The sequence below is a fragment of the Acipenser ruthenus genome, chromosome 12 (genome assembly GCF_902713425.1).
Source record: "Acipenser ruthenus chromosome 12, fAciRut3.2 maternal haplotype, whole genome shotgun sequence".
Classification (NCBI taxonomy): Eukaryota; Metazoa; Chordata; class Actinopteri; order Acipenseriformes; family Acipenseridae; genus Acipenser; species Acipenser ruthenus.
The window spans coordinates 587437-602491 of NC_081200.1; the positions used below are offsets into that span (position 1 = coordinate 587437).

At 45.1% G+C, this 15055-nt stretch overlaps 1 protein-coding gene across 4 annotated transcripts in view; it reads right to left on the reverse strand.

Moving 5' to 3' along the window:
* The window catches only part of LOC117417169 (chloride channel protein 2-like), a 123111-nt gene that overhangs the window by 30474 nt on the left and 77582 nt on the right, over nucleotides 1-15055 (reverse strand). For all 4 annotated transcript variants that reach the window (XM_059034242.1, XM_059034241.1, XM_059034244.1 and 1 more), the window contains 4 exons: nucleotides 14007-14162; nucleotides 3454-3523; nucleotides 3091-3201; nucleotides 1197-1410 (listed from right to left, as the gene is read on the reverse strand). In XM_059034242.1, coding sequence (XP_058890225.1) covers nucleotides 1197-1410; nucleotides 3091-3201; nucleotides 3454-3523; nucleotides 14007-14162 — 551 coding nt within the window. The remainder of the gene's footprint in view (nucleotides 1-1196; nucleotides 1411-3090; nucleotides 3202-3453; nucleotides 3524-14006; nucleotides 14163-15055) is intronic.

Sequence of the window (15055 nt, forward strand, 5' to 3'; positions counted from 1 at the left end):
GGGTATTTACTCTTTCAGCACGAAGGAACAGCGTATACACAAAGATAACTAATCTAATCAAATCTGATTAATGATGCTTTGCATTAGCTACAGCGGGTAAATATCTGCAGGGCTGCTGGGACCACATCAAATCACACATTACAACACAAGCAGCATGAATCCCGATTCCTGACTTTCTATTGCATTACAGATGCAAGTATAGTTGTGCAATTACACACGCACACGCACACGCACACGCACACGCACACGCACACACACACTGTGCATGCATAAAGCCTGTTGCCATGCACACTTCTGGTTTTGACACATCAGAGAAGCTAAGCAGTGTTGGACACAGCTGTTCATGTTTCTTAAGCAGGTTTAATTAGCATCTCGCAGCTCTGAACCTTTGAGCCGAGGCGTATAGCAACCCAAATGATCATTTAGAGGTATCTCATATCAATTTAGAGATATCTAAATATTTTAAATCACTTTCCAGATCTCTCAAAATATTTGAAGATACATCTGTAAATCACATTAAGATATCTAAAATACATTCAGGGATATCTCAGAATGATTTCCAGATATCTTTAAAATTGAGCTTTATATGAGATATCTTTAAATCATCTCTGAACCAACAGGTAAGGCCCCTGTAATAGAGCATGCTTGTGCGGAGTCCTCTTATGAACAGACAGTTGCAATGACTGGGAGTGCTATGGTGTGGGTCCAAGTGTTACCAGTTAACTAACCCCTGGGGGTCTCCTGTTACTTAATGCTCATTAAAACTAACTGAACAGAAACGTGCCAAATTGAGTTTGTCTCACTCTCACTGCTGACTGCGAGCAGACCTCACCCCTCTAGAATTAGCATGGGGTGGAACAGGAAGGGAGGAAATGCATATACAAGGAATACACGATCCAGTACAACCTGCATCCTGCACTGGCAGCTTCAATCTCTTGGGACCACAATACAAACACAAACAAAATAGATGTAATTGGAGATCTAAATATAGATCAAAAAACAGCAACCTCAGCTCCATAAAGATTGGGAAATGTGAGATGCTGCGTTGCTAGCTTGACCTTCTGCAGGGGATATAATGAATGCATGAAGGAAATATAAAGGGTAGGTACAGTGCTGCGAGTGGGTAACAGAACAAGGGAAACTTTCATATTTGAATGAATATGAAGTCATGCAGTCAGACAGACAGACAGACTCACTCATGGTGGCCCCAGCCCAGCTCGGGCAGGTAGGGAAGCTTCTTGATGCGGATGATACTGTCGTACAGCGAGGGCTGCAGGCTCTGGGCCACGGCATTGGCCATGATCACCGCAATCATCACAGGGAGGATGTGAGAGATCTGGCCGGTCAGCTCGAACACGATGACCGCTGTTGACACGGTGTGGGTCACTGCTCCAGCCAGCGCTGCCGCTCCTAAACACAGCACAAGACAGGGAGTCAGGAGAGAAACAGTGCAGGACAGGACAGGGAGTCAGAAGAGAAACAGTGCAGGGCAGGACAGGGAGTCAGGAGAGAAACAGTGCAGGGCAGGACAGGGAGTCAGAAGAGAAACAGTGCAGGGCAGGACAGGGTCACGAGAGAAAACAGTGCAGGACAGGACAGGGAGTCAGGAGAGAAACAGCACAGGACAGGACAGGGTCAGGAGAGAAAACAGTGCAGGGCAGGACAGGGAGTCAGAAGAGAAACAGTGCAGGACAGGACAGGGAGTCAGAAGAGAAACAGTGCAGGGCAGGACAGGGAGTCAGGAGAGAAAACAGTGCAGGACAGGACAGGGAGTCAGGAGAGAAAACAGTGCAGGGCAGGACAGGGAGTCAGGAGAGAAACAGTGCAGGGCAGGACAGGGAGTCAGGAGAGAAACAGTGCAGGACAGGACAGGGAGTCAGGAGAGAAAACAGTGCAGGACAGGACAGGGAGTCAGGAGAGAAAACGTGCAGGGCAGGACAGGGAGTCAGGAGAGAAACAGTGCAGGGCAGGACAGGGAGTCAGAAGAGAAACAGTGCAGGGCAGGACAGGGTCACGAGAGAAAACAGTGCAGGACAGGACAGGGAGTCAGGAGAGAAACAGCACAGGACAGGACAGGGTCAGGAGAGAAAACAGTGCAGGACAGGACAGGGAGTCAGGAGAGAAACAGCACAGGACAGGACAGGGTCAGGAGAGAAACAGTGCAGGACAGGACAGGGAGTCAGGAGAGAAACAGTGCAGGGCAGGACAGGGAGTCAGGAGAGAAACAGTGCAGGACAGGACAGGGAGTCAGAAGAGAAACAGTGCAGGGCAGGACAGGGAGTCAGAAGAGAAACAGTGCAGGACAGGACAGGGAGTCAGAAGAGAAACAGTGCAGGGCAGGACAGGGAGTCAGGAGAGAAAACAGTGCAGGACAGGACAGGAAATCAGAGGAGAAACAGTGCAGGACAGGACAGGAAATCAGAGGAGAAACAGTGCAGGACAGGGAGTCAGGAGAGAAACAGTGCAGGACAGGGAGTTACACAGAAATATGACTCCGTTCCTCATAAGATAATTTACTTTAATTTGTTAAAATGCAGTCTAGGTGTCAGCATGTCCCAGGTTTGATACAGCCCGCACCTTCCCCAGATCCTTCTCTTCTATAGATTACTGACTTCCTAGATACATTTTGTTTTGTACCCCGCAAAGACACAGAGACAAGGGAAAACAAGTCGGCTTTATCGTGCTAAGCCTCCTGCTGTTTATTAACTCATCTCTGTCATTTCAGCAAAGCCACTAAAACCTCCAGTTCTGGTGACTATCAAATGAAATGAAATGTATTCTCTAAATATCTGCTCTGTGGTGCAAGGTTATGAAGCCAGGGTTGTCAGAGACTGCTGGTGTTCAACACACAGGAGGCTTAACTAGCAGACACGACTATAAATCAAACCCACTTTTAATATCCAATGTGGATCCTAGGTGTTTATTTATTAAAAAAAAAAAAATCTATACACTCTTCTGATACCTTCGAAAAGAAAGGGATCCCCCAGGTTATTTCCTTATCTCATTAGACAATAAATACAGTGAAGAGGTTCTTTCTAACAGCTACCCGGGGGTTGCAGGTAGGAGAGGGGGCACAGCCAGGAAACTCACCCACCACGGCGTAGCCACCGGGCACAATGCGGTAAACGTTCCCGTCTGCGTGAATGCCGTCCGGAAACCAGGCCGCCATGCTCTCCCCAACCAGCCGGCCGAACGCAGCCCCTGAAGCACAACACAAGACAGGCACACGTGGACACACGTGACAGGAGAACGCAGCGACAATGGGCCCTAGCCACAAGCTGTCATTCTGGATTGTTTGGCTCGGCGGGGATCCTTTGGAATCATAAAGACTAGAGCTGTTCTGAGCTTGATCTCCAACTAAATCTAGTGCTCTTCCCATTGGAGAGAAACAGAGACACCCAATAGAAACAGGATGAGCCGGCAGACAGCCAGTGCAGTGAGGAAGCTTCTTACCTATCACAAAGACTGGCATGAAGGCTCCACAGGGGACGGGGATGGTGGTAGCCAGGGCAGACATCCAGAACTGTGAGGGAGGCAGAGAAGAGAGATGAACCCTCACTACCTGGTTAATACGTCTGGTAAAGCGATGGATATTTAAGGGTAAGTCTGGCTGTAGAGCAGTCTTTAAAAGGACCCTTGCAGTAACAGGGTGTGGCTACTGTGTTCCTACTGCAGATCACCCCAGAGACTCACTCAACACGGTCAATTGTCATGAAATCAATGTGTCATCTTAGTGGAGTGTCTAACAGCCTGCCGCATTCTTTCCTTTCAAAAGCCAAGCAGGTGGGCTCGCCAAAATCTTCTGGCACTTCTGACAAGAACAGGAAACCGGTGCAAAGCTGCGTCTGCAGCTATTAAAAAGGTTTGAAAACAACTTGTTAAATTACCAGAGAAACTGCCAGCAATTAAATGTTGCAACAGCAATTACTGTGAGCAGCTGTAAAAACAATCCCAAAAAAGGCCACAATATTACCAGACTGCTGTTCCTCAGAATTCAGGCTGTGCTCTGTCATTAAAATAATTGGAAAATGTAAAAATAATAAAATCGCAGGCACAGGCATTCGTACCTGTTCATGGATCGCTGCCAATGAAATACATTAAATAAAACACCAATCAAAGCAAAATTCACAGCGATTCACAATAACTAATAAAACCCAGGGATGCAATCTAGTAAAGTGCCATTTAAAATAGTGGTGGTGAATTAGCCCTGGCTGGATCACGGCTATTTTAGGACTCAGGAATGAAACAACCCCTTCTTTCTTTCTTTTTTTTCTACATTTGGTTCTGAAATGCAAAGCCGGTGCTCAACAGCAGGATGACACCCAGCAACCCTGGACTGTACAGAAACCAATAATTCTAAACTGACATTTAACTGCATGTCCCTAAAACTGAAGCTTTTCAACTGCAAAAAAATGGCAATTTTCAACATGACTTAATAAGCCAGTCCATTTCTCTTGTATCTGAACATTGCCCTTTCTTTAGAGATACTAGACGGTCTTTATAGAAAGTTTCACCACCAAGAACAGCCCTTTCCCTCCCATGCACTGGGTGTGCTGCTCCTCCCCAGCCCTTTCCCTCCCATGCACTGGGTGTGCTGCTCCTCCCCAGCCCTTTCCCTCCCATGCACTGGGTGTGCTGCTCCTCCCCAGCCCTTTCCCTCCCATGCACTGGGTGTGGTGCTATGGAGCAAGATATTCACCAGCCACAAAAGCAGCCAAACCCATCGGGTGGAGGGTGTGACCCAAATCAGAGACCAGAAGAAACTGCTCACCAAAATGATTGAACTGAGGCTGACCATTCAAATGCATTCAAGGTGTCATGCATTTGCAGTCAATAGTTGAACACAACATACACGTTTTACTGCACTGCTGCCTATATTGCAGTGCTTGTGAATGTGGTGCTCATAGCACTGGCTACACTCCAGAGTGTCACAGGAGGGCTCCCCTCACAGCTCTGACTGTAACAAATCAAATGGCTGTGGGGAGCCAGCAGCTTTAAACACATTGAACTCCAAACCATCATTTATGAACCAGCAAATTCCAATTCAGAGAGCTTTGACCGCACTGAGATATTAAGGCACAGCAAATTCAAAAGAGCCTTGCACCAGAATCTTAAAGCCAGCTCGCTCAACGGCCTTAACAGAGAAAAGCAATCTCGCTCCGTGGATTTCAGCAGTGAGATAAGCAAGCGGGCCTGGAAACTCAAAAAGAAGAACGCGCTGGAGGGATAATAAAGAAGCGAGCGGATTCACACTCTGATATGAACATCACATGTAGAACATAGAGAACTCAGTTCCACTCAGTTCCTGGGTCTCGAATCTAGCACAGTCAAGTGAAAACTCAATACTGCGGTCGATACAGTAATCGATTTCAATAGCAGGCACTCAGAACAGGGATCAGAGATTCTGTGTGTGAGACCGCTGGCTTGCCTGTGCAAAGAAACAGGGAAATCCCACTAAATGAGAATGACCATCGTTATTCGGGAACATGATCTGGTCACACTGTCTTGAAAGTGCCTTTCATAATAGAATGAAATGTATCTTAGTGTAGCAAGACTGCATTTGAACAACAGCCACTCACGGATCTGTAATGTTTTCACTTGTGATGCTGACCTATGAAATCCACTATGCAAGTTAACATTACATTGCACTGCTTTGAACAGTTATGCATTAAACTGTAACACGAATACCGTGCTACCACCCCGTTTAAACCTATTCAGTAAAGGACACTCTCTGCAGTTTCCTTCCGCACAAACAGATACCGTAAGAGTCGGAACAGAAGACGCATGACTGGGCAGCCTTTAACACAATCAATCAAATTGTGAACACAGTACATAACAGCACCTCTTGTGCACAACCATATCAAAAACACAACAATGTACTATAGATAGCATATCATAACCCAAGTATCACTTGCATCTCCTACACACACGTATATATATTACATATTATATATATATATATATATATATAATATATATATATATATATATATATATATATATATATATATATACACACACACACACATACTGTATATATATATATATATATATATATATATATATATATATATATATATATATAAATAATATGGCTACCTCGCCAAATGACGAGGCATTGAAATGTTTATATAAAATGTTTATATAAGTGAGCAGAACAGGACACACATTTATTTTTAGAAATTATTTTATCAGAAAACTGTTTCCAAGATGTTGCTACTGCTGCTCAATGTTGATTTTTTCCCCCCTCCAGTCACCAATAAAATAAATATGTATTTAAAGCTGATGTGAAAGCCCGGAACAAGCAGCCTAACTATATTTATAAAAAAGGGCACACAGCCTTTTAATGATATTTATAACCATCATTCACTTTATTTGGGTACTTCACTGTTTAAATCACTGACACATTCAACTTGGGTCTGGTATTTACATGGTCAGGTTGATTTTTGCTGGTTTTGTTTAACAAACTAATGGCCAATTGTGCCTGGATTGCCTGAATCCACCTGGAGCTTTGAATACATGTGGATGCACATGTAACCCTTGGAGGTGCCTGGTACTGTACTGTTTGGAAATGTGTTTTTTGAAGGACTGGAGGGACTGTGACTTCTACTCTTCACAGTGAGGTATTCCCCAGTCTAGAGGAAACTAAAACCTTTTCCAGCACAGATCAACCTAATCCCAGGAGTTCCAGCGAGTTGCAGAGGCTCCAGCAGACTGATCCAGTCCTCTCTCCCCGCCAGTGATCTGTGCCTCTGTGAGCCCGTTTGAGCCTCTCTTTGATTCTGTCTTAGCTGTTTAAAACAGTTGGGAGCTATGCCTGTCTCCACAGCCTCATTGCACCGCTCATGCCAGCCTCTTTCCAGCTGATGAATTAGTGCAGGTAAATCTGGGAAGGCTTTGTATACAGGTTTATTTTGCACTGGACAGGACACATACCTCCCGTGCAGTGGACAGGACACACCTCTGATCTGACCGGGAGTGCGACCACAAGACCTGCGATAGCTCTATTCTTGTCTGTAAATAATGATTAGGGTGGTCAACACTAATGAGGGATAGCATCAGCTGTTTTCAGTCTTGCTAACACAGTGTTTACATGGCTTTGGAATCCAGGATCCCCGCTCTGACCTGCCTCTCTACAGAGCGGGGATGCTTATCTCCTGCACTCAGATAAGGCCATCAGCCCGACTGAGAACCAAAATAGACTTCCACCGGGCTGTCTGTCAGGGAAGCTGCTATCGGAGCTTGCTTTTGATTTTGATTTTTACAAAGAAATACAGTATCAGATAGAGAAAAAAAAAAAAAACACGACTATTGTTAGGTTCTGTTACGAGGAGAAGACATAAACAGTGCATTGTTCATGGTGTGCGGGTGGACTAGATACAAATCTGCAGAGCTGCTCTCTGAATTGTATTGCTTTCTTTCACAGACATTCGCTTATAATGCCGCTTTTCCATTCAAGTTGTGTTATCGCAAGGTGTCCTCAAAATCCTTGTTTAATAACTGCACTGAAAAATTATTATTATTAGTAGTAGTAGTAGTAGTAGTAGTAGTAGTAGTAGTAGTAGTAGTAGTAGTAGTAGTAGTAGTAGTAGTAGTAGTAGTACTATTTAAGACCCGTAAAAATGGGACTGCATCAGCGGTCAAACGACAGCTGGAAAAAATTCTATTTAGCGTCCTTGAGGGTGCCAACAAGGACGGGCCATAACTGATTTTAACTAAAAAAAAAACTGTTAAAATAGACTGTAAATTAAATATTTGGACAAAAAAGGTGGGGGTGGGGGTGCAGATCACGCCATTAAGAGCCCACTGGTCGACAAAGGCTGTCATGTTACCAGCGGACTCCGCATGGGCGTGCTCCAACGTAACCCGGGACGGGACCAGGGCCCTGAACATGGCTCCACAGTCAGAGACCCTCCTCGGTGATCTTATGCTTCCTGGTCTTGTAGATGGCCAGTCTAGCAAGAGCCAGGAGCAGATTCACGAGGAGGTCTCTCTTCCTGGTGGAGCCACGAACAGGGTGCCTGAAAATGAGGAGGGTGGGAGAAAAGTGCAACCAGAACTACAGCAGGAGGTTCTTCAGGAGGAGGAAGAACGGCTGCAGTCTGCAGCAGAAAAAATAAATGAGAAACACTGACTCGGACTGACCACAGAAACTGCATGCGGAGTCTGAGTCAGTGAAGTGACGCGGGAACTCTCCTGACGTGACAGCTCCATGGAGGACTGTCCACCCTAGATCCCCAGCTCTCGGGACAGCTCTGGGGATGTAGCTGTATACCCCATTTCTACAAGCGTTGGTAATGATTTGTTATACATGCACTGTGCAGTTCATTATTGATAGCGGATACATGGGTATTAGTTTCACAGATGAACCTCGAGCAGTATCTCACGGGACCCATTACTTCCCGTTCATCTCTGGATATGTACTGTATAGCAGTTTAAAGGCTAATGGCTTATTGCTGAGATGAGTCGTGCTGATGGCGATGCATGGAGAGCTGCAGGCCTGGCTTTTTCTACTGTAGACGACTTCCTGCGAAACTGGCCTGACTTTAGCCTCTGGGCGTTAACCAGCGACAGAGCTGGAGTTCCCCCCGCAGAAGCCAGGGATTGGCTGACTCTATCTGCCAGGTTAGAAGCCTCCAGGATTGTTCGACCTGGCTTTACACTCTCCCAGAGGAGTTTAGTGCGGTGGCTGTCTGTGTGCCAAGCTCGTACAGTTGAATACTGATGCCTTTAAAACTTCCTTGTCCTAAAACTCTCTTCCTGATTCATGATGCACATTTTATGTCAAAATCATTGTTCTTTTGTAGGCGAGTGGAACAGGCACAGTTTTCTTAATAAAATAACACGTGTAACATTAGTGGCATGCCTGCAGATAAATGTTGACACCATCCCGTTGCTTGGCTATACTGGCACCTAAAGTGACACGCTGTCATAGTAATGAATTGCTGGTCTCTGGATGTGGCTCATCTCCCTGACAGCCCCCAGTCTTCCAGAGTGTAGCCTGAACAAAGTGACGCTTCATTGGGACCGGCAGCCTGGAACACAGTCCCAGTACGACCGAGACTAAGACCAGCACTGCTTCACCAGGACTGACAGCTAAGCAATCTAACTGCCCACAGCGCAAGATCCCCCGACCAGATCCGTAGCCACGTCCCTGTACTGTACTTGCTTTCATCACAGTCGACTGGAGCGAGAGAGAGTTCATCTCGCACTGCGCAGTGTGCAGAGACTCCTCACCTACCAGAGCGGAATGGGTACTCGGAAAATGTGCTTCGAGGCGTTCTAGTTTGCAATAGTTTTTTTGTAGCAATTCAGCGGTTCAACAATCTACTTGGAACATGACAAGCGAATGGCTCTGGAAACTGCCCAGGAAAGAAGAGTCCCAACTGGGACCAGTCTCCTTGCAGCGTCTCCAGGACAGGCAATCCCTGCCCTTGTGAGGATCAGTCCAGGCACTCTGAGGAGGAACAGCAGGGCATGGAAATAAACTGTTTATCTCCTCTTTTTATAGGAACTCACAGCTTTCCAAGAACACCAAAGGACCTGTGATAGACTGCTTGCAAAGAACAAAAAGAAAGCAGTGAAAGTAAATGCTTGATACCTTATCTTAAACAATTCAACACAAGGAAGCCATTGAGTTCAAGCCATTAAATTGTATCTAATGGTTTCAGATTGTTGCTGATATCTAACTATGTGTCCAATCATGTTGCTTTCTCACTCTATCTATATGCTAATCTATAAACACAGTAGGATAGTGAATCTGCTCCACACACTCCAGCCTTCACTCCCCTCTGTGTGATAATTGCTGTCCTTTCATCCCCCCTGAACCCTGCTGAGTGCAGCGTCAGCCCCACATGCCCGTCCACCCACAGCGGCTTTGTGTGCATCGAGATGTGAGGCAGCAGATATTGACATGGCTGTGGAAAAACAAACAGATAGGCTCCACAGCAGCTGAATGGGCCACAGCATGAGGGACAATCAGCCTCCGAGGGAATGACTCAAGACAGCACAGTGCAGAAGAGTTCTGACCTGAGACAACTTCTGAAGCCTAGTCCAAGTTCTGTTACCCTATTCAACACAGAAGCACAAACATACACATTGCCCCCCTATCACACCTCTCTCTAACTCCTGGCCTCAAATGCTGTGCCATTATCCAGACTCAGCTTTATATACAGGATGGGACAAAGAACAAAGAAGGACCTTCTAGATCCTATTCCTCTCTCTCCACACCAGCACTGGACACAAGCACTCAGAACTCAGAACTCAGAACTCTGAAGTCCATGTTAAATACCCACAGATTGTGCATCACTGGTGTAGAGCAGGCAGACTTCACAAAGCAGGTGGTTTTACATTGCGAGTTCAGATAGGTAGGTATTCCTACACATAAATAGATAGAAAGCCCTACACAATGAACTACTCCCCTGGAGTGAGGGAGGATCTTTCTACACCTCAGAGATCCATCTTTTTAATACAGTTGTGAATGGGCTCTTTCATCCATTGTTATTGTTAATTGCCTGTCTAAGTGCACAATATATATCTTTAATACTGCAGCAGCTTCGGAGAGGGGCTCCTGTCGAAGCCTTCGCATGAGGTCATAACTGCATCTCCCACAAAGACCTTTAAAAAGACATCAAAACAATCAGAGCTTTCCATTTACAAGAGCCTAGTCTCCAGATATTGAGAGTGTCGATCCTGCTGGGTCCTAATGACCTGCTGGACTGTGCATGGAAAACACACACAGCTGAACCGTTAAAGCTCCTGGGCAGCAGCATGGCTGGCCCTCGACTGGGACTCCTGGCAGGGAGCTCTGCATCCTCATTTCCAGATTGCACACTCCAACAGGCCTCAACACTTGGCAATTCGCTTCGCGTTTCATCTTGAAGCAGCCGTACTGGCACTGTAACCACTCAGTTTAAAACACTATTGAAACTGCCTTGTCAATATATCGATGATCTAAATGGAAAAGCACGCTGAGAAAAATACAGAAAAACACATTTCATAATTAAAGCAGAAAGCTGTAATTGACTTGGATCTTATTCCATGGAGGTGGATTGTGTGGGTGAGAGTGAAGGAGCGAGAGCGGGAGAGGGAAGGCTGTGCTAATGTGCTTCCTGTGGCAGCGAAGGAGCAGTTACTGTCAGAAGCAAGTTTATAACCAGCGCCCCTGAGTAACTGCTCCTCCATGTCCTTGAAGGGATCTTTATTCTCAAATTAGCTGCAGCAGTTTTCACTCCAGAGGAAATGAGTGTCTACAAACAGAAGGAAACAAAATAGGAAATCTCCAAAGAGACAGATGTTTTGTAGATTCAACAAGGAGAAAAGGGCAAGCTTTTGGCAGGCGATGTCCTTCGGTCCTCATGTTGCACATAAAGAAAGCTCTGCTTCCGAATGGGAAGAGTATCTTCCTATATGAAAACAAAGTCATTGTCATACTCTAGTAGTTAACTTTTATAGGGGAAGCAAGGTATGAGAATGTTTTTTTATTCAGCTCTGCAGATCTTTTTTTCTGTATCGGTTTAGCTATGATATGTTTAGAAAATATGAGCAAAAATGACTACGAGTCAGTATTTCTGGCCAGTGGTCTAGATGAACAGAATAGATAAAGAAATAGTGATAATAATTAGTATTCCCTGTATGTACTGTGCTGTAGCAAATTGTCTTCTACAAGAAAACTTGGGTCCCAGAAGATACTAATCAGCGGCAGCAGCATCTGATGAACAGATAAATCTGACTTGAGAATAATAATGTCATTTTGAGGAGTAAGTTGTTGTTTTTTCTTTTTTTTCTGTTTCTCATTAAAACAGACGAGACAAGGCTACAGTCAATAAAGCATGATTAGTTTACAAGTAATGAAAACAGATACACGCCCCCCGATAGAGGGATCTGGTCATGACCTGTGGATGTATTACTGGATTACTGTATTGCTGTACTGGTGCACTACAGCTGTTATTGAGTGTGCTGAACTCCAGCAGGAACACAGGCCAGGGCCAGGATCTGAATCACTGTTCAACCTCGACTGGACATGTAAGCATTGTGATTTCGCTGTGCCTGTGTGTGTCTGGGTGAGTGAGGACTGGAGGAACTGCAGTTACTGTGGGATGTGTGTGTATGTGTGGGGTGGGGGCAGGGGGTGTTTCCTTCCTGTCATAATAAATTAAAAGAAAGGTTATTATCGTCAGCCGATGCCTTTCATGTATTTGATATTAAGCAATCTCTCATGTCATGAAGGATTTAAGACCCACATGATCAATAATTACTGGTCTATTAAAAAGGGGGATCAATGGAGGACCCTACCCAATCTGCCCATATGTACTCATCTATCAAACCTAGCTATCATTTCTGTACATTTATCAGCTCAGGATGACAGATTTATCAGGTTGACGGATCCCATGATACCATTCTGAAAAACAGCAATATTGCCTGTGTGAAGAGGGATCATTATATTCGAAGTCTAAAATAAACACATTTTTATAAAGGAAATAACATCTATATAATTGAGACCCGACAGGTTTTCAGAGATTGCATGGATGAACACAAGGCTGAACGACTCAAACAAACAGCACAGTGAACTGCTGAATACACCGCGGATTGCTGCTAATGAAGTTTAATCCATCCCTCATAACTACCATCGACCACATGCCAGCACCCATTAGTCACGGTGGATGTGTGACCCAGAGCTCTTTGGTAATGGATTTTAAATCCATATCGAATGTGGAAGAACAATATTAGCATTTCAATTCAACTGGCTGTGTCCCTTTGAAGAGGTTGTACACTCTTCCACACATATACTGCACATTTCCTATGCTTTACCATCATCAGCCATGCTTTCCTGTGCTTTAACCCTAATCCTAGCCAAAGCCCTAACCCAAACCCCAACCATTATGCTAACCCTAACTTTTTTGCTTGTTTTTTATTGTTCTTGGCAAGCCAATTCTATTAATTTTGTGCAGAGCAGAGTTTCTAAAAACCTGAACATGCACTTAAAACGAATAAATACCAAAACATTTTGGCTTCATTCCCTTAAAAAATAAATAGAACATGACAGTGACAGGATTCCTATTGGGTAATGTAAAACCTGCAGCAAACATATTTGCAACAGCGAAAAAATGAAATCCATCAGTCAGAGATTAGTGCCGGCGCTGAAGCATCAGCACTTGTGGTTTACTGACACTCGTTTATAAGCCTGTGCGCGACGCCTGCTACTGCTGTCAACAGGAATCACTGAAAGAGCCACACGCTGAGATCCCAGAGCCACACGCTGAGATCCCAAAGAGCCACACGCTGAGATCCCAAAGAGCCACACGCTGAGATCCCAAAGAGCCACACGCTGAGATCCCAAAGAGCCACACGCTGAGATCCCAAAGAGCCACACGCTGAGATCCCAAAGAGCCACACGCTGAGATCCCAAAGAGCCACACGCTGAGATCCCAAAGAGCCACACGCTGAGATCCCAAAGAGCCACACGCTGAGATCCCAAAGAGCCACAGACTATGTTACAGAAACTGCACCCAAACAGTGACTTAGCCAGCTATAGATGACAGGTTTCAAATCATATTTCAGTATCCTGTACGCACTGACTAAGAAAGGAGCCGGTCCCCAATGAAAGCCACCAGAGAAGGACCTGCAGTAACTTGGTACTAACAGCTGCAGAGCAGAGCAGTTACAGACCACAGAACCGGGGTGACATGCATGTATGTATAAAAGACTTGCGCACCAGCCAGGACTTCAAACTCAACCTCTCTCTGTTTAACAAAAGAACTGTTATTGCTCACCCTCCTCGCAATTTGTAAATTTAATTACATTTAAAAAACAGGGAAAATGAAACCCATCTGTAACAAAATGATAATAATAATAAAGACAGCAGAGTCAAAACAGACGTGACTGGCAATGGTGACCCCTCATTCAGGTCTGTTTTAATGATATGAACAGCACCACACTGAAAGCCTGGTTAAATCGATGCTCGCCCCCGCAGTAGAAACAGAAACAGTTAATAAGCACTCAGGAACCTTCATGAGGATGAAGACGACGAGGGTGACGAAGACGTTGGCGTGAGGGTGCTTCCACGCCCCCGAGGTGGTGAGGTGCACAAACTCCTCCGAGATGCCCTGCTTGGCCCAGGTGCGGTTATCAAAGAGGGTGACCAGAGTCTCCTTTTGAGTGAGCTAGGAGAGAGACGAGAAAAGAAAAAGAAATAAACAAGGCTATTTAGAACCTGCACAGCCAGCAAGAGATCTGGATACATTTAATATATAACAAAGAGCAAACTTTACCTCCCCCCCCGCGCCCCCCCCCCGATATCTCTCTGAACTTCGTAATCGTATTCAATCTACAGCCCTGGCTAGACTAGTAGAAGTTCAATGTATTTTCAATGACCTGACTGTTTTTAACTTTGTTATTTAATTGGATTTCCAAAAGAAGCTGCCCTGAGTCTACTTTTGTTTTTCATCTGGAAATGCCAGCCTCACACATTTGAAATGGTGTGTGTGTGTGTGTGAAGCCAGATTTCATTATGAATAATACCTGGAGCCCAATGCTTGAGAAGGGCTGTCTGGCTGCTGAGTCACTGCATCAGTAAACAAAGCAGCCCTGAGACAGGCACATCACACCCTGCTTCTGTGCTGCTGTCTCCCCTCCCAGCTTTATTACATTGAGCGATGCTTTTACTGTGGGAAACCTTTCATAAGGGTTCATATGGACGCACAAATCAACCATTTGTTTGTAATACAGACACTGTGCAACACAGTGAAATGGTACAGCAGTACAGTGGACTACCTGGAATTTCCCTCTCACAGGTTATATGCATATAAATTACAGGTAGTCATCTATATGAAGTACTGCACTACACCACACTACATGGAGCCTGTGCACGAAGCCGAAGCACAGAACCTACCGAATCTCAGGGCATCAAGGATGACGCATGACCAGCATCTACAGTTAGGATTATATCGTGAAATGACACATTAAGTACATTGTAACCAGGTGTAAGTACACATGTATTTACTAAGTAACTACTATGCCAATACACAGTAATTAGAGACACTTGATGGAAAGTGTT